We start from the raw sequence: 23,861 nt of genomic DNA, 5'->3' as shown, positions 1-23,861 counted from the left end.
CGCTCTCCATTTCCTCCCTCTCCTGTGCCTCTGCTCCTGAGCCCCTGACATCCATCCCCCCCTCGAAGCCCCCCCTTCCCCCTCCCCTCCTTCAGGTGTGGGTTCTGGGTGCTCCATCGTTATGGGGGTGAGTGCAGGATACAGTTCGTCCCCCGTGGCGTGCATCCAGCCGGATAAGTCCGGATAGTCCTCCATGGTCTCGCCGACGGCGATCTCCTCTGCTTCCATCTCTTTGCCTCCGTGCTCGAACCCAAGGTCCTCCCCCAACACGTCCATGTCCGTCTCTCCCCCGGTCGCCTCGGGGGATGTTGCCTGCCAAGGCCCCTTCAGCCACTTCCTGCGCCACTGCTCCTCCGGTTGATTGTCCCACCAGTAAGAGCGATCTGTGGCAGACCCCGAGGGTGATCCCTCCGGGGAACGTGTGTCGGGTGCTGGTTCCTCGTCCGATGAGAACCCCTGGAACGTGCTGGCTGAAAGTGTGGGTGTGAAAAGATATTCATCGAAATAATCTGCCGGCATAGGTCTGTGTGGGAAGAGTGCGTGGAACTCGTCCTTGAGGTAGTGCTCCTCCACCGCATAGTACGGCACCCAGCTGTTGGCGCTTGCCGGGGTACCTTCCCTGGCGAGGAGATACTCAACCCCCTCTTCCCCCCATCTCGAGTCTAAAATCTCTGTGACCTCGTTGATAGGCTCCCCCCTTGGTGACCCACCCTCCGTGGGCGTTTCCCTGAGCGGGTCTGGTGCCGTCCCTGGCGCCTGAAACCTGTGAGGTGCCTTGTAGGGTGTGAGCACTGATCTATGAAAGACTGGGTGCATTCTGGATCCCTCCGGAAGTGCCAACCGGAAGGCCACTGGATTGATCCTTGCCTCGACTTGGTAAGGCCCTAGCTGCTTATGTGCGAGCTTCTTCTTCGCTAACGATCTGGCCGGTACTGCCTGGGCTGCTAACCAGACCCAGTCTCCCACCTGTATGTCTTCCCCAACCCTTCTGTGTCTGTCAGCCTGCAGCTTGTATGCGTGTTTTGCTAGTTCTAACTGCCTTCGGAGCTGTTCGTGGACCTCCTGCAACTCCGACGCAAAGGCGTCCGCTGCCTGTGGCTCCCCCTCCCCCACGCTCTCTAATCCCGGTAAGGTTCTGGGATGCCTCCCATTGTTGGCGAAGAACGGTGTCACCCCCGTGGACACATGCTTCGTGTTGTTGTAGGCGAACTCGGCGAGCGGCAGGTAGTCCACCCATGTCGCAGGCTGCTGATTCGCGTAGCATCTCAGGTACTGCTGCATGATGGCGTTGACCCTCTCCGCTTGTCCGTTGGTCTGCGGGTGTCTCGCCGACGCTAGGTTGATCTTGACGTTCAGGATGCCCATCAGCTTCTGCCAGAAGTTCGAGATGAACTGGCGCCCCCAGTCGGACAGGATAGACCGTGGTAGACCGTGAACCTTGAACACGTGGTCTATGAACAGTTTGGCGGTCTGTTCCGCTGTGGCCACCTTCGCGCACGGAATGAGGTGGGCCATTTTGGTGAACATGTCCACCACCACGAGAACTGCTGTTTTGCCCCGCGAGCTGGGTAGATCCGTGACAAAGTCCAGAGCCACCCTCTCCCACGGTTCGAGCGGGGTCTGCAGCGGTTCCAGCAGTCCCGCCGGCGGTCTGTGTACTGGTTTGGCCCTTTGGCATGTGTCGCACCTCGTGACGTAATCCGCGACTTCCCCCCGCATCTTGGGCCACCAAAAGTCTCTAGCTACTAATTCTACAGTCTTCTCTTTGCCAAAGTGCCCGGCGGTGGGTGCGTCGTGCAACTGCTGCAGTACCTTCGCGCGGAGGTCGTCTCCCGGTACATAGAGGGCCCCATTGCGGATGAGCAGTCCGTCGCGTATCTGGAACTCGTCGTCCTTCGCTGTGCCACTGCGCACCTCCTCCATCTTGGCTCGTGCGAATGAGTCCGCCTGCAGCACGCGACGTATGGCGTCCAGGTCCACGGTGGCCGAAGCGCACGCCCACGCTTTCGGTGCGAAAATGTGCTTGGCCGCCGCCGGTGCAGCTTCCTCGAGATACTGCGGCTTCCTGGACAGTGCATCCGCCATGACGTTGTTGTCTCCTGGGATGTACTCTATCCTGAAGTCGAAATCCGCAAAGAACTCCGCCCAGCGTATGTGCCTCTGGTTCAGGAACCTTGCCGTGCGCCAGTACTCCAGGTTCTTATGGTCCGTGCGGACCTGCACTGTGTGTTTGGCTCCGATGAGGAAGTGCCGCCACGCCTTGAATGCTGCATGAATGGCCAGCAACTCCCTGTCCCAGATGGCGTAGTTCTGCTCCGACTTGCTGAGTTTCCTGGAGTAGAAAGCGCACGGCCTCCAGTCCCCTTGCGGATCTTGCTGCAACAGGACCGCTCCCACGGCCCTGTCTGAGGCGTCCGTTTCAACCCTCATCGGTTTGCTGGGGTTCACATGCAGTAGCTGCTCTTCGGACGCGAAGAGACGCTTGAGCTTCTGGAAGGACTGCTCCGCCTGCTCCGTCCAGATGAACTTCTTCTTCTTGGAGCTGAGAGTGTCGGTAATGGCCGCCGTCTGCATAGCGAACCCCTTAATGAACTTGCGATAAAAGTTGGCAAAGCCGACGAACCTCTGGACCTCCTTCCGATTGCGCGGGCTCTTCCAGTCCAACACTGAGCGGACCTTGGCGCTGTCCATGGCGAGCCCCTTGTCGGACAATTTGTAGCCCAGGAAATCCACCTCCGTCATGTCGAACTGGCACTTCTCCAGTTTGGCGTACAGTCTGTGCTCCCGTAGTCTCTGCAGAACTTCCTTGACATCCCTCTCGTGAGCCTCCTGCGATTCTGAGAATATCAGGATGTCGTCCAGGAAGCAGACGCACTTCTTGTAGAGGAGTCCCGCTAACACGTGATGCATGAAGGCTTGGAAACAGTGGGAGCCATTTTGTAATCCAAACGGCATAACTCTGTATTCATAGGTGCCCAGGGGCGTGAACATGGCTGTCTTCCACTCGTCACCCTCCCGTATGCGAATAAGGTTGTACGCCCCTCGCAGATCCAACTTGGTGAAGACGCGTCCTTTCCTCACCGTTGCGAGTAGGTCGTCGATTTTGGGCATGGGAAAGGCCGTGGGCTTGGTTTTCGAATTCAAAATTCTGTAATCAACCACAAGCCTTTTTGGGGGCGTGTCTTTTTTCTTCACGAAAAACACGGGACTGCCCCCCACTGCTTTGGACTCCCGGATGAAACCGCGCTTCAAGTTGTGATCTATGAACTCCCTGAGTTCTTGCAGTTCGTCTTCCGACATGGAATACAGTTTCCCGGTCGGCAGCGTCGCCCCCGGCAGGAGGTCAATCTTGCAATCATAGGACCTGTGGGGAGGCAGCTTGTCCGCTTCTTTCTCACAGAAAACCTCCAAAAACGCTGCGTACTTGTGGGGCACTGCTTGCAGCGTGCCTAATCGTAGCTGCGGGTCATCCTCTTCCCCCTCCGGGCTAGGCAGGATGCAGTGTTCTGCGCAGTAGGAGGAGCCGAAAGTTAGTTGGCGCTGGTACCATGCCAATGCTGGGCTGTGCCTGTGCAGCCAACTCATGCCCAATACTACAGGCGTGTCCGACAGTTGGGTGACATTGAAGCTGATGACTTCCCGGTGATTTCCAATTTGCATCACCATCGGCGGCGTTTGCTTGACCACCTGCCCCCCTAGCAATTCTCTTCCATCGACCGTGACAACTTTCAGGGGCATCGTGGCTGGCAGGAGTGCTATGTGATGTTGCTTGATGAAATCCAGTCCTATAAAGTCTGCATTACTACCAGAGTCGATCGTAATGGGCACTTCCATAGTGAGTCCATTGGGTAGCTGGAGCGATGCAGTGAGTTGCACCACTGGTTTGGGTGGGAGTGGGTCTGTGGGCTGTAAAATCTCTGGGGACTGCTTCACTGACTCGTCTGACTGGGCCCCAGTGCCTCTGCTTCCAGCCAGACTCCGTCGTTTCCCTGCTGTGGTTCTTTCTGCTGAACTGCTTCTGTTACTGTTGCTGAGGCTGCAGTGTGCTTGTGGAGCCTCTGGGGACACTCTTTTGCCATGTGCTGAGCACTGTCACAGATGTAACACTTCCTGTTCCCTCTAGGAGGCTTCGCTTTGACTGCTCCCGGTGTTAGGGCTCTGGTTGCTGACTGAGCCCTGGCACCACCTATCTCCATCTGTTCCTCTCCCCCTCCCAGCGGAGGCGTGAATTGAGCGCGCGTTGCGTCCCTGGGAAAGAAGGGAGGTGCTCTCGCCGGCGTGCGTCCCCAACGCCCTTCGTCTTTGCTCCAAGGACGTTCTTCCAGACGCACCCCAACCGTTAGCGCTCTCTGGACAACTTCCTGAGTGCTTTGGGGTCGTTCCCCCCTTGCAATTTCGTCTTTCACAGCTCCGTTCAACCCCTCCCAGAAAAGGTCTCTGACCGCAGCTGAATCTTTCTCCCATCCCAGCGCGTTGACCAATGCAAAAAGGCGGGAGTGATACTGCCTTACAGTGGCTCTCCCTTGTTTCAGTCCATGTATCTCTTTTCTGGCGATATCTACGTCTATTGTTGATAAAAAACACGCATCCATCGCTTTAATGAAGGCATCCGCACTTCGGAGAGCGGGATCCTCATCTCTCCACAGATTGCGCAGCCACGCTTTAGCTTCTCCATGGAGATGAGTTAGTATAAAGCCCACCTTCTCCTGCTCATCTCTAAAGTCCTTCTCCAGCAACTGTAGCGCAAATACCACGTCTGCTCGGAAGTTAGGGTACTGCTGCAGACTCCCATCGAAATGAGACACAAGGCTGCCTCCTCTCTTTCCCAGCCCAATCCCCTCTGGTCTGGCTCCCGGTAGCCCCTGCTTAGTCAACATTTCAAACCTGGTTTGCAGATCCCTGCAGGTAGCAGCAGTATCTTCTTCCCTCTTCCTGGATGCTAGTATCTCCGCGTTAAGTTGTGTCACTGCATTTTGCAGCGCTACCATTCGTTCTTCGGTAGTTATCCTGTCCTGCTTTTGTGAGCTCGCGAAGCACCAATCTTCGCCCCTCGCTGCGTCCACTCACGTTGCGAGGTTTTTGAGAGACGGAGCTTACTGTCAGAGCTGCCTCCAGGTCCCAGCTCACAGAGGACCAACGCTAGCCGGTTGTAATGTACAAAAGTATTTATTGAAGTTCAGTTTCCATTTACAAGCCGCAGCGTGCAGCTCTACGTCTAAAACCTAGACCGGCGAAGCTCCGTCTGAGTCTCCGCCCCCTATACACCAGTTTAAGACCCTGGCCTTACTCCACCTCTTCCGTTGTTCTTTCCTCCTCTGGGTCCGTCTGCCCCCCGGGGTCTCCTCCTTCCTGGACTCCTCTGACGCTGACCCCCCGACTCTTGTCCCTCCTTTCGGCGGGCTTTAGGACCTGGTTCCCTATCCGGGCTACCTGCTGTGCCGCTCGCCTGTACATTTGAACTTGGCACGCGCGCCCAGTGGGCAACCTTCCTCTTGACCGTTTCCGCGCTCTCCGATGGAGGCGTGGTCAATCCTGACTCATCTCCTCTCGCTGGTGGTGAACACCCTGGTCCCGATACCTGGGACTCCTCCCCCCCACTGCGCTCTGGTGGGGAAGCTGGTCCTGATTTCCAACTGCTGCTCTCTGAGTCCCCTCTGGCCCCTTCTTTCTGGGGTGTCCCCCTTGGCACCCCCCTTGCCCTGGCCATAGGCATCCCCTTCTGTGAATCTTCCGATTCGCTGGAGAGACTGAGGGAATCCCTCGGACCACTGTCATCGCCTACGCTCCCCTCGGATTCCTCCCCCTCGCTCTCCATTTCCTCCCTCTCCTGTGCCTCTGCTCCTGAGCCCCTGACAGTAGTGATAAAGCGGGATAGTAAAAGCTATGGTTTTCCCATTAGTGATGGATGGAAGTGAGAGCTGGACCATCAAGAAGGCTGATGACCGAAGAATTGATGCTTTTGAATTCTGGTGCTGGAGGAGACTCTTGAGAGTCCCATGGACTGCAAGAAGATCAAACCTCTCCATTCTGAAGGAAATCAGCCCTGAGTGCTCCCTGGAAGGACTGATCCTGAAGCTGAGGCTCCAATACTTTGGCCACCTCATGAGAAGACTCCCTGGAAAAGACCCTGATGTTGGGAAAGATGGAGGGCACAAGGAGAAGGGGACGACAGAGGATGAGATGGTTGGACAGTATTCTCGAAGTTACCAGCATGAGTTTGACCAATCTGCACAAGGCAGTGGAAGACAGGAGTGCCTGGCGTGCTCTGGTCCATGGGGTCATGAAGAGGCGGACACGACTAAACAACAACAAAACAGGATATCAAATCCAAACGCTTCAGGCACCAGGCCTCCAACTCTGTGTTACAAAGATGTCTGCAAATGTGACACAAAGGATGGCATCATCAACCCTGCTGTGTGGGAATCACCTGCAGACGACTGTAGTGCCTGGAGACAAACAGGTCATGTATCCACGGCAGTGAGCAGAGGAGTAATAACCACTGAGAGAAGCGCAGAGAGAAGAAACATCACGGTGCATCTGCAGCAGTGCAACCGGATTTCTTCCTCTGCTCCAGCTGCCACAAAACATGTCTCTCCCCCATTGCTGCAACCTTTCAACAGTTTAACTTCATCCCCCAAGGTGCATTCCTCTGTTGTCTCTTAAGACAGACAGATGCCAACAATCTCAGAGAGAACCTTGGCTTTGATTTGATGCTGCATAGAAGGGCAAGCCAATGTGATTCCTTCTAGATGTTGCCAGACTACAACTCCCATAATCACCAAACATGGACAGGAGCTGATGGGAGTTGTAGTCCAATGACATCTGGCAGTCACCATGTTTGCTTCCCTTGCCAGATGAGGTTAAAGCTAACCCAAGGTTCTAGCCCCTCAGAAAAAGAAAGCACCACTGGCAAAACCATTTCTCTAGAAGCAGGCCTTGGGCTGATTAACATTCTACAACTTTTAAAATGTGTTTGTGTGGGGTGTGTGTTAATGGTTTCTTTTGGTTTTATTATGTATTTTGTGCTCCCATTTCGCATTTCTGTGTTGTGAACTGCCCCATGACCTTCCGACGAATGGAGGCATACAGATTTAATAATAATAAAATCTGATAGCAGCTGCCAAACCCACACAAACAGATTCGGTGGTGTGTTGGGTTTCTATAAGAAGTTGCTAGCACTTATTTCAGCTGTGAAAACGACGCAGGAAACGGGTCAGGGTGCTTCAACTTTGACATCGCAGATATCTCTGCAGCTTCCGCAGAACTTTGGATTCTGAGCTAGAAATTCCATTTCAACCTCTGGCCACATTTCCATGTTTTGTAAAACTATAAAGTCACCAGGGAGAAAATTTCCGCAGCAATCCCCCTTCCCTGGAGGAAAAAACCACAGGTGACTGCCTCACCTGCCCCCCCCCATTTGCTTTTGCACCAAATAGACCTCGGAATTTCTTCTCACATCCAACACATAGAAATATAGTGGCCAATTTGCCCCAAACTCAGACCATTGGAATCACTTGGATTGCTTTTTAAAAGTGCACATGAAAATCTATTGTTTTGGCACCAATGTAAGTGTTTTTTGTAAGCCATGTTGTCTGCAGAGACATGCAAAACTGCTCTATACAGAATCCACCCAGCTCAGGATTACCAGCACGGACTGGCAGCAGCTCTCTCCAGTGGCAGACCAGAAGGCTTTACAACCCTTCCTGAACCCGGAATACTCTGCACGCAAAGCAGTTGCTCTCCTACTGAACTGCAAGCCTCCATCAATTTCTCTTCTGCCCTACCGGCGGCAATGTAGAGCTGTCAGAAGTGGAGCAACATTATGTTCTCTGGAGAGAAATTAGCCGCATCTGTTGACAGCAGGAAAAACAGCCCTGCTCTGCACAACGGAGGCTGGAGGAGGGAAGAGACCCGGTTTCCAAGGCAGTCTTTGCAGCTGCTCTGCTCTTCCAGAGGCCTGTCGGTTCCCCTAAGCTCACCCCCTGCTCCAGTAACCTCCTTGTGCCCATGAAAGATGCACGAGGCAGCAGCGAGGGAGGCCGCCGAAAGGTCAGTGCGCTCAGGAGAGCGTGGAAGTGCTTCCAAAAGCCGGCGTTGCTTGATGGATTCCTCGAAAGGCAGGGTTTCCTTTGCGCTTGCTTTCCCGCCAGCTGCTCAGGTAGAATTTGCTCTGGTCCCCGATTGCAGGGCACCTGCCCAGCAGGTGGGCATGCCAGCAAGCTGGGTGAGATCCATCGCTCACCTCCTAGGCTTGGAACATTTGCTGCATGCTCACAAGCCCCAGAGACGTGCAGCAAAATGGCTGTCGATAGTTGAAAAGGCTCCGGGATCCAAGTTTGCTTTCTAGCTTGACTACTGCAATGCGAAGCACTTGGGGCTGGCATTGAAGAGGGTTTGGAAATTTCAGTAGGCCCTGAGGGCTGAAAAGGTGCATTCTGGTTCTTTTAATTCGCATTGGCCACCTCCTTACTAAGCTAAAGGCGGCAGATGTTGGGACTTCTTAAGCCATGGGTAGGCAACCTAAGGCTTGTGGGCTGGATCCGGCCCAATCGCCTTCTAAATCCGGCCCGCGGGTGGTCTGGGAATTGGTGTGTTTTTGCATGAGAATGCGCCTGTTTATTTAAAATGCATCTCTGGGTTATTTGTGGGGCATAGGCATTTGTTCATGTATTTTTTCAAAATACAGTGGTACCTCAGGTTACAAACGCTTCACATTACAGACTCCGCTAACCTAGAAGTAGTAAAATTGTGTGGCAGAGGGAGGCCCCATTAGCTAAAGTGGTACCTCAGGTTAAGAACGGACCTCCGGAATGAATGAATTTCTTAACCTGAGGTACCACTGTATAGTCTGGCCCCCCACAAGGTCTGAGGGATAGTGGACCGGCCCCCTGCTGCAAAAGCTTGCTGACCCCTGTCCTAAGCCTTCAGGAACCTGGCGTTAGATGCAGGGCTTTCTCTCATGTGAAGAAACCCAACTGCCATGCAAGTTCAACCGAGAGGCAGTGTGGCGAAGCAGTTAAAGGTGTTTAACTGCCTGGCCAGGGTTCAAATCCCCACCCAGTCATGGAACTCAGCGGGTAACCTTTGGCCGGTCAAGTCTCTCAGGCTAACCTACCTCACAGGGCTGTTGAGGGTAAAAAAACCCCCCATTGTCCCACCTTCAACCAGTAACTCCCTGGTTACAACAGCTCTTCTGGCTACCAGTCTGTTTCCAGGCACAATTCGAAGTGCTGGTTATGACCTCTCAAGCCCTGGGCGGCTTAGGCCCAGGCTTTCAAAGACTGTATTTCCTGATATGAACCTGCCTGGATTTAAAGAGTTCTCTGGAGGGAGGCCTTTTGGGGATTCAGGAGAGGGCCTTCTCGGTGGTGGCTCCTCCAAAGCTTCGAATCTCCTTCCTTCCTTGTTGTCTTTCCCCAGCAGGCAAAGAACTTCTGACAAATGTTCGGGAACTGACTGCTTTTAATCAAAGAGCTGGTGCCATACTGTTTCTATTGTAATTATTTATGCCTTTAATTTATTGTCTCTCTGAATTCCTGGCTCTCAGCCTTATCTCCCAGATAACGTGGGACTTTTCAGCGACCATCAAAATCATGCCAATATATTCACAGTGCAAAGGAGATTCTTGCCTACTATATATTCCCCCCTCAATGTTTGCTTAATTATTTCCTCCCAGTTCTGTTTTTAACTGTTATTATCTGTAACTGCCTTGAGTCCATCAGAAAATGGCAGGGTGTATACAATAATAATGATTATGTAATAAATGGAAATCCAATCAGGCAACATAATCGCTTTTTAAGGGTGGTTCCTCTTGGGATGGAGCAAGCCAGCTAAGGGAGCTGGGCATGTTTAGCCTGGAGAAGAGGAGGTTAAGGGGTGATATGATAGCCATGTTCAAATATATAAAAGGATGTCACATAGAGGAGGGAGAAAGGTTGTTTTCTGCTGCTCCAGAGAAGCGGACACGGAGCAATGGATCCAAACTACAAGAAAGAAGATTCCACCTAAACATTAGGAGGAACTTCCTGACAGTAAGAGCTGTTTGACAGTGGAATTTGCTGCCAAGGAGTGTGGTGGAGTCTCCTTCTTTGGAGGTCTTTAAGCAGAGGCTTGACAACCATATGCCAGGAGTGCTCTGATGGTGTTTCCTGCTTGGCAGGGGGTTGGACTCAATGGCCCTTGGGGTCTCTTCCAACTCCAATGATTCTAAGCCACGCCCTGGAGGGCACCAGGTTGCCAAAGGCTGGGCCCAGGCTGCAAATGCTTCCAGGTGTTTGTTTCAGACTAGAGCTGTACATTGCAAGGGGGTGGACTGGATGACCCTTGGGGTCCCATTCAACTCTATAGTTCTACGATACCAACAGGCCTCTTTGCCGGGGGGGGGGGGGAACCCATCGCCCTTTCAATTCCATCCCCTCCCCCCCAAAAAAGACAGAATAAAAGGGGAAAGAACGGAAGCTACACAGCAAATTGTACAACCAGCTTCGTTAGAACAACTCAGCAAAATAAAATTCCGGTTTATTGTTGGACAACATTGTTTTCACACATACATCAAACAGGCCAAAAAAAAAAAAAAAAATTAACAGCAACTTTGTAGACAAAACAAAAGAACGAAAAATAAAAAGAAGAAAAAGGAAAGAAAAAACCCTTTTATCTTTGGCCTTGCCATCTCATACAAACCAACCAGTTATGGTACATCTAAAGTACATACACAGAAGAAAAGAGAAAGTTACTGGAATGCTCAGAATAAAGATTGGACTTTTTTTGCATTTTTTTTTTTACAAGGTCGTGTTTTGTTTTCCCCCCCCCTTCTCCTTTTGAGATAAATGTTTTGGACATGGTCATACCACAAGTCAAGAAATATTTCAAATCTTTTTTTTCCTTTTCGGTTGTTTTGTTTTTGAGGAACAGAGGGAGAGAGAGAAAGAGAGAGATTTTAAAAAATTAAAACACCACACTTCAAAGCCCCGCCCCCCCTTTTGGTCAATCGGAGATCGCGTTAAAAATGGCTGACCTCGTCACAATATGTACAAAAATATAAAATGTAAATAAAAAATACAAACAAATTCTCCTTTAAAGTTACTTTTAAGAAAGCAAGCTGGGCCTTGAAGTTTTCCATGGGGGGGAGAAGAGGTGGGGGGGGATCAGGACCTTAATTTCTCCGCTCCCCCCAACCCGGTCTCCCCCCACAAAAGTGGCATAACTTTCATTCCACTCAGAGTTGGGAGAAGGGCTGCCCCCCCCCTCTACTTGATGACAAGTGACCACAGCAAAAAGGGGGTCGGGGGGGGGGGCTAAGAGGAGGAGGGGGACATTTTGCAACAGGAGCTTCAAAGGTGAGTAGGTCACGCTGGCCTTTAAAAAAAATTTCCTCTTTTAAGTTTTAAAAAAAATGTGTGTATTTTTAAAAGTAGCTCTGCCTCCTAATCGTCTTCGTCGGTTTTCTGCTTCTTGGGATCGACGTCATCATCCTGTGTGGGGGAAATGGAATATTATGTGTAAGAACACGGCTCTTTCTGTGTTGCAGTGCCCGCAACCTCGGAACTCCCTGCCTATTGATATCGGCTGCACCCTTTTCAGCACCAGGCGGAAACCATTTTTGGTTTAGAGAAGCCTGCCCAGATGTTTAGGATGCTGGTGCGAGTTGGAACCCGTCTTCCAGTCCATTGTTAACGGAGACTTTTTAGAAAGTCTTAGAAATTGTTATTCAATCTTACTCCTATCTGCATACGAGATTCCTTGCCCCGATCGGGGAGTGTATAAGTTCTATGGAACAGATCAGAAATAAATCTCCCTTTCCCCAACTTTGGAAAACTTGAGAAAGGGCAAAGGTACAGGTAGCCAGGCTCCCTTGGTCTGCAGATGTTTTGCTACACAAAAGCAAGCTGCTCCTCACTTATCTCCCCATCGACAGATGCCAGAAGGTTTCTTCTGTGACTTAAGGGAAGAACCAGAAGGGCCCCGGCTCTCCAATTCTCTTAGGGGGCTCTCTACATCTTGCCCAGCCGCGGACCTCAAGCCACTCACCTCATCGTCCTCAGCTGCCCGCTTCCCTGGGGGCCCTTCAGCCTCATCGTCCTCATCGCCATCTTCTTCTTCACCTAGGGGGAAGATGACGACGGGCGTGAAAGAGGGAAAGCGAGAGCAGGAAGCAGCGAGACCCACACCCTCCCACTACGTCTGGTCCAAGCCTCCAGCAGCCCTTAGAAGAACAGATTCTCAACGTCCTGACTTTTAAAAGCTCTGTTCTTTTAGTGTTTGCAGAATGCAAGGTCAAAATGCACAGGTGCCACTTTCGTTCTCCTTTTTGTGCAAGAAACTACACTTCTGGGTTTTACTTCCTCCTTCCATTTCCCCGGGAGCCCGTTCGAGGAGGGTGCTTGCCTGTCTGCCGCGAACAGGGAGAAGGAGCTGCAGGTATTCTGCAGGAAGGCTTACTTATTCAATCTCCCTTCTGCCTTTTATTTTTTGTTTGTTAGGATTTGGGCTTTTTAGCAGGGGCTACAAATGGTGCCAGGGGCAGCATTCCCGGTAAGCTGCTGCCCCTTCTCTCCACAAAACGCTGGCATCTTTTACTGGTTTGAAGAGTTTCGTTTGCAGATGACAAGAAGCCGTGCATTTTTGTGTGGTGGGACAGGGCACAAGAGGGGGACATCCCATCGCCATTTACACCCAGTTATCCATTCAATCCCCCCTGCCTTGGGACGGGGTGGAGGGAGGAAAGATAGGGGGCCAAAAGGCTAGTGAAACTTTGGGGAGACGAGACATGTGCCCTGTTACACCCAAGAACTATGTGCAGAGGAACAGATGCAGAAAACTCTGCAAGCAAGCCAGGGCTGCAGGCGCAAGGCAACACTGGAACAAGCACCTTTTATGAGAGCAAAACCCACACCGCACAGAAACTGGGAAAAGAGGGGAGTCCTCTGTTGTAGCTCAGCCAAACCCAGTTTGTTTCTGCATCCCCGTCCCAACGACAAGCCCGCCTTTAATGAGGTGGGACAGAGAGAGCCAAAATTCATTAGTTCTGACTCAGGACGTTTTGCTAATTGTCAGGGGCAGGGAACCTGCCAAGGACCACATCCTTCAGAACTGAGAGAAAGAAAAGAGCACTGGATTGACCCAGAAAAGGTCTGAAATAGGCCAGTGGATTGGGGACGGCTTGGGGAGATACTCCAGCACTGGAGAGATCTCTGTGTGTCCCCCCCCCCCAGTTTAAGCTCTTCTGGATAAGTGACAGGCCTGTTTGACCCTTCCACATTTAGGCCAGTAAATCTGGCTTAATTGTCACTGCAAGCCACTAGCAGAGAGCGGAGTGGAAGGCGGCCTCGGGGCGAGGGGAGTGGAGAGATTAGGGTCACCTGGGCAGAAAAGCTGCCCCACTTCCTCCTGGATGGCGTAGGCTCAGGAAGGCGGGATTAGCTCAGGCAGGGGGCTCAGTGCTGCTCTGCTTCACCTCACGCAGAGTTTTAAAGTCCTGGGGATGGAAGGAAGCTCTGCTGAGCTGAGAGGGAAACGGACAGAGGGGAGAGAAAGGCCGCCTTTTGTGCCAATGGAACAGGACATTCTTGGCTTCCCGACACTGAAGTAATGGGATCCGAGGAGCAACCAGATACTAGTGTTTTTGAAAGGGGAGGAAAAACACCAAACACATCCTCCGGGGCACTTTGGAGAGTAGGGGCCCAATCTGCTGCCCCACCACAAAAAAGGTGCCTTTGTTCCTTCTGGTGTTTGGGAAAAGAAATTATAATAGTGTTAATGTTGATGTTCTAAATGCTATTTTATAGGAACATTTACTTGCCTCTCTGAACTTTTGTGCCGGAGAGCTCTCAAAAAATGGACCCTGCAAGCCCTTGATGGTTGCAAAAAAAAGTTATACTCCAAGGTTGGAAAGTTAAATATCCATCTCTGAAGAGCTTATAATTGTCAGCCTTGTATGGTTATCCTTTGTGGCCATATGGACAATGCATATTAATATATGCTTAAAATCGGATCTATGATGATCGTTAAGGTGAGCTGACGTTCTTTGTTAGATTTGCAATTATTTTTAAAATGCAAATCATAATGATTAATGCCACCAGCCTATATGAAACGGTATCAAAGGCATCTATCTATCTCCCCACCTCCTTTCCCCGCAGGAAACCCAGAACGCTTCTGCCACATCCTAGCTTGGTGTTGACATCACCGCTCCATCGCCATGGTTTCCGAGCTCTGCTTCCCCACCCCTTTCCCCTCCTCCTCAATCACCCCGGGTCGCCAGGCAACGCTCCCCCACCCAGCAACAGATACCCAATTATGCAAAACGGCCCGAAGGCCCCAGGAGACTCAAGGATAAGAGGCAATAGCCAAGTGTGATTCAGAACGTTCTCCAGAAAGGGGCATTGCTTCTTGCACCCAGGGGTGTGTGTTTGTGTGTGTGTGTTGCACGTTGTCTTGTTTTTCATGAGAGATGAGATGCTTTCGCCAGCAGTTCAGAGCCACAATTAAAGAGGCTCTCGGGGGACGCCATTAAAGGCAAAGAAACTGGGTAAAAGGAACAAGGTCATTAATGTTTTTTTTTTCTTTATTGGGGAAAAGAGGGAAATCAAAGTGCCTAAAGCTAAGCCACGACAGCTCCCCTCGCAGAGATCTCCTCCAGGAAGCAGCAGGGCGAAAGGGAAGGAAGATTTGCCCATCGCAAACGGTTCTTTTCTCCCACCCAAAACCCAGGCCTTTGGGTTTCCTAGCCCATCACGGAAATAATATAGTGCACAGTGGATAGCCCACTCGCTGTAAACAATTAAAAGTGGTTTAAAACGCCACAAGGAAATATACCTGGTTGTCACCTATACACTCACACACCCGGGGGCATCCGACACATTAGGCCCCCCTTTGGGGAGTGTGTGAATGAGGCTCGAGAAGTTTACCCCCGACTCCTCAGCAACAGAAGGGGGAAATGTTTGGGAAGCCAGCTGCAAAATTGCAAAGGTGCCAGGCCTGCAAAGGAATGGCAGGAATCAAACCCTGAACGGTTCCCCCCTCCCCCCGCATCTGAACAGACGCCAAATATTCCAGCTTCGCCGGGGAGGCTGGGCGCAACGGGAGCTGGGGCCCCAAACACCTGCAGGTTAAAGGTGTGGGGCCAGGGCAGGTTTCTCAAATCCTCACGCAGCCGTCGCTGGGAGATCGCAGGCTAGTCGCAAAGAATCTCCACTGAACCTGCCTCACAGGGTTGTTGTTGTTGCGGCGGTGGTGGTGGGAGGGGGGTGGGGGAAGCCCGTGTCCTCCTTGTGGGAAAGGCAGGACCCAATAAACATACGTTGCTCCCCGCTGATTTTGTCGCCGGTTGGCTCTCCTTATGGGAGTTGGCGGAAAAAGCAAAATGCCTTGCCTGTCGTGCTCAACCCAGAACGGCCATTAGGGGGAGCCACTGCCCTCTGCAACTGGACACAGCTGGGGCAAGGGGGAGCAGCTGGCCTTCTGCAAGCAGAAGGGGGGCCCTTGTGGCACGTGGGGGGAGGTCAGAAAGGGAAACGGAAGGTCACCTTCTTCCTCGTCCTCCTCGTCCTCGCCAACTTCTTCTTCTTCCTCATCTACCTCGTTGTCTGCTTCCTGCTCCCCATTTTCCTCGTTTTCCTTGGGGAAACAAAACACATTTAGGAAAAGGCCAACTCGCCCCTCAAAGGGGGCAGCCCAAACGCCACTCGCAGAGGAAACTGCCCCCCCAAAGCACAGCATTTAAAAGAGCTGCGGTCTTGTTTTTGAAACAGCTGCTAGGATGCACCAGAGCTCATCCTATCAGGATTCCCTAGGTTTGGCTCGGCACCTGCCCCCTTCTCCGTCCTTCATCCTTCCCCACAACACACACAGCGGTCAGGGTTGTTGTCCACTTGCCAATCCCCTGCTATGGCAGGGGTGCAGAATCTGAGTTGCCAGTTGCAATCCTAACAACATTTCTGTGTTGCAGCAATCAAACGCAGGTGCCGCAACAGGGGGACAGGGTCAAAACTAAGAGCCAACACCCCACTGACCCGATGCAACAACTTGCAAGCCCACAATAATTTACTGTTTCAATCGTTACCATACGGTATTGGTTGGATGAGCTTACGTTTGCGTTCTCTTAATTTACCAACAAGACTCAGGGAAGAGAAACCAACGACGTTGCAGCAGTGACAGAGCAGCATGCGCAAGGCCCTGGGTTCGAGTTCTACCACCTCCCAGATTTCTCTGGGTAAGGGAAACAGGAGACACCTCACACGGGGAGAAGCCCAGTCTTCTGCATGCTGGTGCCCTCCGGAAGTTTTTGATAACCACTCCCATCAGTCCCAGGCAGTACACCGTGATAGGAGCTGTGGTTCAATGCATCTGGGGAGGGGGGACAACAGCTTGCAAAAGGCTGGGCCCCACAGCTTGACCCAGCAGAAGTTAACTTCCTATGCCTCACTTCTGGCAGAAAATACTTACGGCGTTTCCATTAGCTGGGGCATCTCTGCCATTTTCTGTCTCTTCCACGACTTCCTTCTTCTCTTTCAAGTCCTTAAAAGGGACAGAAATAAACCAGAGTGAGTCACCAGGATTCCAGCCTCCAATATGGTTGACGCTCTTTTTGGGAATCTGAGGAGCTCTTTCACCTCCTCCTCTCTCCAATAAGTTTGGTTTGTTTTTTTGGAAGGATGGGAGAAGGAAAGAAAACAAGAACATCACAGCGGCCGGGGGAAAGTATAGGAAATGAACTTACTCCTCCCCAACTGCGTGTGGAACAGCTTGAATGCAGAAGCCGGGACTGGGCAAAGCAAAACCTTGCGCCCCCACCAAACCAAACCAGACAGGCTCCGCTTAGGCAGTGCAGTGTTTGACAAACACGCGTAAACCTCAGGAACGGAAAAGCCCGGCTTTTCATGTTGTTCCAGCAGAGCTCCACCTCCCCGTAGCAGACCAGGCTTGGACCAGGTTAGGTTATGGGAGTCCAGAGCACAGAAACATTCCCCCACTGGCCTGATATTACAGCACGTTCCCTTCCCCCTTAGGAAAGGGGGGTGAGTCAGTGGCTCATCAACAAACCGCCAACCTAACACTGAAAACCACAGAAGCGAGGGAGGGAAGCAGAGTCCAGAAACCCCACTTTGAGCCGCAGGATGTGTCTACCTGCTGCTGGCCGGTTGCAGGAATCTGATGGAAAAAGGCACCAGCCACGGCAGGCGCCCCCTTGCCCACGCATACACAGATAAGCCTGTCACCAGGATCCTGCCCTCTCCCCTCTCTGACTGACAGCCTCAGCCTGCCAGCTTTTTAAAAGGCCGTAAGGGATCCAGGAACATCTTAGCGGATAAACCGTGGCCTGGTCTGTTGGTGGTTCTGCCACCCGAATGGCTGCATGCTTTGCTCCGCACAGAGTCCGGCATGAATAATCTGGAAGGCGGTTATATGCACAAACCAACATAAAGGAATGCTTCCCTGCTCCCCCCCACCCCGGTTTATGCATTTGGATTAGACTAGCTTCCAAATTATTTGCAGGCCCAGTGCAGCCATGCCTTGCCTAAGCCTCTCAAGAGAAGCAGTGCTCCTGGGTAAATCGGGAACAGATTAGCAAACGCTGCCAACACCCGGGAATCCTCCTCTTGTGTTGCCTCACTTTAGTACCACTAGGCTCACACCTGTTGCTGAACATTTAAATCTGGGCAAAAATCAAGCAAGCCTGTTGAGTGTTTTTTGTTTTTCCCCCCCACTTTCGGATCTGGTTACCTTCACCCAGCAAGGCTTGCAAACAGATCCATCGTATTCACATCGACCAGATTGGAGCAGTATTCCCTCACGCGCAGAAACAGATATGAACACAAAACCTCTCTGAGCAACACCCCCTAAAGAGCAAATCAAAACAGGCTCCGTAATGAAGCAGCAGCAGCAGCAGTTAACCTCGTAACTAAAACCCAGTGCTAGATCATCACAGGCTGGTTGAATTACAAAACATGGCTGATTTTTATTTTTATTTTATTCTTTGCATGGAGTAGAGGCACCTCAAAGCAGAAAGCACCAGATTTTTCCACACTCCAAGGCAAATTGACAATACAACAAGCTTTAACTTGATCCTGAAACCTTTGAGGCAGGAGTCTATAATTACAGGCCCAGCAGAGCTGTTTGCCACTTCAAGACCAGCCACAACAACACTAGCTAGGAGGGGCAATCCATAACTGCTGGATATATATATATATATATATATATATATATATATATATATATTAAAATAACAATTATCTGGAACTGTACTCTAAAAGCAACGTGATGTGTATCCACCTTGCAGAGCCGCTAGGTTGAAATCTAGATGAAACCATTTTATTAACACAGCACCCTACATGCACAGGGCCTCTGGAAAAAGAAACATAAGGAGGGGGCACCTGCACCAACCCAATTTGCTACCTGAGGAACAGCAATAAAACGGTCCACGTTAAGCAAAACTGACAAAAGTCCTTATTTCAACCCTCTCCAAAACACATTTGCAGCCTGGCGCCAAGGGTAACCCAATTGTCAAATGCATTCATGGGATCATTCTTTTCCCCACCCCCGCCCCTCCTAATTGCAAGCTTTGCAAAGTGCAACCGCTGCTGTAACAGATACGCCTATTAACAACCCTGGCAAACATTTACTTTTATTTAATTAATTTATAAAAAGCCTCCCACCTACAGGGGGCGCCCGCGCCGCGAGCGCTCGACGCTTCGCCTACGTCGCGCCACGCGCCCGGGCCCATTTCAAAACAGCGCGCCACGGCCGGCGCCCGCTCCGATTGGCCAGCCGCGGCAGAACTCCCGACGCATGCCGGGACGTGTAGTTCCCCCTTTGAAAGGAGCCGGGAGGGCTGCGGCAGGGCGCGGGGAAGGCAGCGGACTACGATTCCCAAGAGGCCCCGCGCGGGCGGGGGCCAGAGGGAAGAGAAGGAGGAGGAGGGGAAAGGCAAGAGGGAGAAGAGGAGGCGGCGGCACGTGGTGGGGCCGCTTTGGGCTGCTGTTTGCCGCGGCCGCAGCAGCCGGGGGCGGCGCTGGAGAGGAGGAGCCGCCGCCCGGCTGGGAAATAAACCGAGCTGGCTGCCCCCGGGGCATGGGGGGGGGGGGCAAAAAAAATAAATAAATTCACGGGGGCGGCAGAAAAGAGTTTGCAGGCGAAAATAGGTGGGGGGGCTCTCTCCCCCCAGCACCTTTCCCCCTATTTATTTATTAAAGATTGTTGTGTATATGAACTCTCTCGTCTAAAGAGTTACACTTGGGCAAGTGGAGTGAGCTGGCCATCCTGGGGAAAAAAGTGGGGTGTTTTTTTGGGGGGGGGAATCCCCGTCAAAAGTTCCCTTTCTAAACGATGCTCCAACTTCCACCCCCCCCCAGTTGTTCAGGGTGGCCCGCCCATGACCCCACCACCACTCACTAGGGGCGCCCGCCCGCTTCGACGTGGGTCTGAGGTCCGTCCAAAGGGTCCCCCCCCCAAAAAAAATCCTCGCCGCCAATGCCAACGACACGCGGGACGTTAAACGTCCCTTCGCTTCTCACAACCCCACCAGCGGAACTGCCCACCCGCAGCTGCAAAGCTTTCGGGTTAAACACCCCCCCCACCACCACCAACCGCGACTGCAACTCTTGCCGGCACCTGTAAAAAGGCCGTCCGCGGAGCGCAGCGCCAAAGCCCGACGGGGCGCGAGGAAAGAAACGAGGCTGGCAGGGGGGGCTTAATGGAAGCTGGAAGCGGCTACGTAAGAGCACCGGGGAGAGGGGGGGTCCCCTCTCTTGGATCCCAGCAGCGGCCCAAGCCGCCTGCATCTGCCGCCCCCTCCCCTCGAGGGGAGATAGAAACTAGAGGGACGGTGCCAGCCGCGGAATGACCTTGCTGGGTTCGCTTCCGTGGCCTCGAAGACCCTTCGAGATGCGGGCTGTGAAAACGGAGGTTGTTTGGGGAGGCGGGGACGTCGACAGGAGCCCCGTCGGTGCTCCCCCTGCCTAGAAAAGTGAAGGGTGCCCCTAAAAGCGGGAGAGAAATGGCCACGCGAAGGCTGCAAGCTATTAAAACCGCCGGCTCTCTCCCCCCACCCGAATCTGCGGGTGGCCAGGAGGGCGAAGGAGCCGCGCGCCGTCTGCTTGGCACAATGTATCCGGCGGCTGCTCCATTGTATCCGCCGCCCGTCCAGGGCCCGGGGGGGTGGGCAGAGAAGGGCGAACCTGTCCCGCCGCCGCCGTCCTTCCCAACGGCAACCGAGATGTTGGCGGCGTGGAAAGGAAAACACCGATCCCGCCCCCGTCTTCCCATTCATCCCCGCCCATCCATCTACCCACTCGGACGCGTGGGTTCCCTCCGGCGAGCCCCGTTACGCCCCCGCGCCATTCGCACGGACCCCCCTTTTAAAACCGCGAGGAGAGCTTCCGGAACTTTTGCTTGGGGCGGCGAGGTGAGACGGAGGGGAAAGGGTCATTCTAGTTCCCAAAAAAGGGGGGGTGGCATTTGAACTTCAGATGTCACCCCAGATGTTAGCAAGACCCCCTTTTCGTACCGGGTGCGCAAGGTTAAACCGCGCGTTGGTAACAGTCCAGCCCGATTGCTGGATGGGAGATCTCAGTCTCCCCCCCCCCAAAAAAAAACCCCGAGGGGACACCCTTTCCCTGTGAAATTCGGGGGTGGGGTGCTGGGGGGGGAATAAAGCAGGTAGGAAATCTAGAGAGACCCCGGGAGGCTCGGGCACCAAGCGAGGGGCCGCCGCGACGTGCTGGCTCCCCCCGCACCGTGAAACAAAGAGCCCGCGCCGGATGGCCACCAACATTTGCTCTCTGCTTCCCCATCAAAGCGAAGCCTCGACCCCCCAACCCGACACTCAAGTCAACCCCGACCCCCTTCTTCCCGCCTCCCTCCCCCCCCCAAACAAACCGCTTCCGATTTTATCGCAGCCAACGGGGGTCGTAAAGTTATTTCCGTGCAATTAGCAAAAGCAAATTAAAAAATATGGGGAGGGGGAAAAGAGAGCAGCAGCAGGGACACGCAAACTCAACTTGCATGCAAGTACGTCGGAACGTTCACAAAGGATACTCGAGAGAGAAACATCCCTCCCGACGCCCCTCGCTTGTTTTCGTAATTTCAGGTGGAAATGGACCAGGGAAGAGGAGCACGAAAAGGCTGCCTTCAACCGTTGGGCACGGCGGGTCTTTCCCGCCGGGTGGCATTTTAGTTCCCTCTCGTCCCGTCCCCCCGACTCGCACTCATGGCACTTTTTTTAAAAAAAAGTCACCGGGAAAGTAGGGGGATCGGAGGGACCCTCTGAAGTTTTCCACGTCTGTCAAACCCGCGAGGCTCCTTTGAATGGAGAGCTCTTTCCAGACAGCCGCTTTGCAACAGGGACCATTGCGAGCGCCAAGGAGAGCCCGCAGCTCGGGCACTTTAAAGAGATTTTCTCAAAAGAAGCCTCCCGCTTTCTCCCTCTCCGATATACAAGGTGTCCTGTCCGCCCCCTCGGGGGTGGGAAACCATTTTCCTTTCCGCAAAAACCACCTCCAAGGAACAAAAAACAAGCCGGGAATCTTGCGGGAGCGAGGTCGCTGTCGCAAACAAAGAAACGAGGGAAGCCGAGAGAGCGCACGCCGCTCGTCGAGAGACACACACGGACAAAATGGGACTTTCGAGGGGGGGGGGCGGACGACGGGAGGCTCCGTCGAGGCAGATCCAGAAATAAGTAGCCGAGGAGGAAGACGGCGTGGCGAGGAGAGGAGAGGACGCCTGGCATGCGTTGGGTCGCAGCCGCTTACCTTGGTGGAGATCTCGGAGCTGGTATCGACGGCGGCGTCTGACATGGCTGGCTTGGGAGTTGCGCGGGGATAAATCTCTCTCTAATCTATAGAAAATAGAGCTAAAATACAAAAATAAAGCCCCCGGCGACTTGCAGGTCCACCGGCGCGCGCCTGGGGAGCAAGAGGGGGGAAGAAGCGAAGAGAAAAGGGGGTGGGTGGGAAGAGGAAAAAAACAAAACCCCCCCGAGAGCCGGAGCGAGCAACGCAGAACAATGCAAAGATGGCTTTGGACGGAGCCAGTGGGAAGCTCACGCGGCGCCACTACCTTTAATATAGATTAGTGGGCGGCACGCTCACTCCCCTGCGCGGCGCGGATTGGGCGGCCGCGGGGAAGAGGGGCCCGCCGATTGGTCGGGGGGCGAACAATGGGCAAGGCTGCTTAAAGCTGTACGAGGCGCGCTCGCCCCCCCCCCGCCCTCCCCTCCCGTCTGGGCAGCGCGGCGAGGAGTTGGTGCCGGGCCTGAGCCGTCCATGCAAAGCGAGCAGGAGGGAGGGAGGGGAAGGAGGCGCTGCAAAGCGCGCGCGCGGGAAAAGGGGGGGCATGCAAGCCGCCACCCCCCCCGAGCCGTCTCCTGCCCCTCCTCCGCGCGCGGGGAGGTTTTTGCGCCGTGCAAAAAGCGCAGAAGCGGAGGAGGCATTGCAAAAGGCGAAAGGCTCGCAGCGCGCCCGGAGGGAGGAGCAGAAGGGGGCCGAGTTCACACCCCCCCTCGCTTTTCTCTCCGGCGCGCGCACACGCGCGCACTGCTCCCCTTTCACTCCGAAGTTGCAAAGCCGCTTCTAAAAAAAAAAAACCCAAAAAACCCGCCCTTTTTGCGCCCCCGCTGAAGCAAAGTCGTTTGCATACGCACGCGCGCGCGCAGGGAACTTCTCTCGGTTCCACCATTTTGCGCAAAAAGCAACGCGCAAACCTTCAATACCAAGAACTGACTTAGTTGGTCTTTAAGGTGCTACTGGAAGGAATTTTTTTTGTTTTGACTATGGCAGACCAACACGGCTACCTATCTGTAGCGCAAACCTTTGGGGTGCGACGTCCGCGAGTCTTGCGCTCGTGCGCAATCTGCTGCGGGGGGAGGGTTGCAGGAACCTGGCTTTTGCAGATCGGGGATGGGGGGGGGAGTACAACAGGGGGTGGGGTGGGTTTTTTTAAAGGTCATGCGCGCCTCTCCGCGCTCTTTAACGCGCCTGCAGGTTCAGGCGGAACCAGCGAGGGTCGCTTGGGCAGCTGGCGAACGTGCTGAAAATTGCGCGGCGGCGCCCAAAGTTCGTGGGAGTTGCGCAAAAACACACAAAAAGCCTCAACACGCGTCTTTGGCTCGATTTGCTGCGGAGCAAACACGAGAGGACGGAAAGGCTGCGCTATTGGCCGGAGAACCCGCGTGCACGTGGGAACGCCTCTCTCCGTGTTCAGCACTTGGGGAGGGGAGGGAGAGAGACGGCTCTCGAAACCTGCTGATCTCTGTTCAATTCAATCTCCGCTCCAAATCCATCTTCCCGGTCTAAAATTTTTGGGCGAAATTTCACATTTTGAAATGCCCAAGCAGGGGATGAGTTTCGCGTTTCCTCCCCGCGCACTTCTTCCCGCTCCCTCTTATTTACAGAAGCGGAGGGGGGAAAGGAGGATGCGGGAGACAGAGAGACGATTTCTCGCTCTGATTTGAGAGGGCTCACCGGGAAATTCGACTTGAGCAGCAACTGCTCGTTCGTCCCTTCCGACTTTTTGCTGCCACGCTCGTTTCACGAAGCGCAACGCACCCCGGAGGGGATCGATAAAAGCCCCCGCGAGGAATCCGGCCACACTTAAAATGCGGGTGGCCGGTTCCCGCCCCCACCTTTCTTACAATCGCCCACCACTTCAATAAATATTTTTAATTTTTGTAAAAAAAAAATAGCAAGGGATTTGGGTGCAAGGTAGCCTGAAAAAATATCTGCAAGGCGGGATGAAAATCTTGCAATTGCAATTATTAAAAGGTGCAAATCTCTCCAGCGTGCCAAAAAAACCTGGAATTGCTAAAATTGCTTTCATTTTAAGCTCTTTGACTTAACATGCTGCTTGTTTGTTTTGCAAATAATAATAAA

At 53.2% G+C, this 23,861-nt stretch overlaps 1 protein-coding gene and 2 long non-coding RNA genes across 4 annotated transcripts in view; all 3 read right to left on the bottom strand.

The window, feature by feature from the left end:
• The window catches only part of LOC309370059, a 191,802-nt gene that overhangs the window by 97,593 nt on the left and 70,348 nt on the right, over positions 1-23,861 (bottom strand). The window lies entirely within an intron of this gene.
• On the bottom strand, positions 10,471-22,042 carry PTMA (prothymosin alpha). Of its 2 annotated transcripts, XR_014168285.1 has the most exons (6): positions 21,744-22,042; positions 16,441-16,512; positions 15,522-15,612; positions 14,812-14,973; positions 12,028-12,101; positions 10,471-11,471 (listed from the first exon to the last, which is right to left on the bottom strand). XR_014168285.1 is itself a non-coding variant. In XM_081911441.1 (5 exons), exons 1-5 carry the CDS (start codon positions 21,786-21,788, stop codon positions 11,424-11,426), a joined length of 330 nt encoding a protein of 109 aa, XP_081767567.1. In that variant the 5' UTR covers positions 21,789-22,040; the 3' UTR covers positions 10,471-11,423. The 2 variants fall into 2 exon arrangements, 1 of the variants encoding a protein (XP_081767567.1); XM_081911441.1 differs by lacking the exon at positions 14,812-14,973 and having other exon boundaries at positions 21,744-22,040.
• On the bottom strand, positions 12,326-14,639 carry LOC309370010. Its single transcript, XR_014168347.1, has 2 exons — positions 13,454-14,639; positions 12,326-13,419 (listed from the first exon to the last, which is right to left on the bottom strand). It is a non-coding gene; the product is annotated as an uncharacterized lncRNA (long non-coding RNA).

The sequence above is a fragment of the Podarcis melisellensis genome, assembly GCF_964234715.1.
Source record: "Podarcis melisellensis genome assembly, chromosome: 5".
Classification (NCBI taxonomy): domain Eukaryota; kingdom Metazoa; phylum Chordata; class Lepidosauria; order Squamata; family Lacertidae; genus Podarcis; species Podarcis melisellensis.
This window is presented reverse-complemented; position numbering and strand designations above follow the sequence as displayed.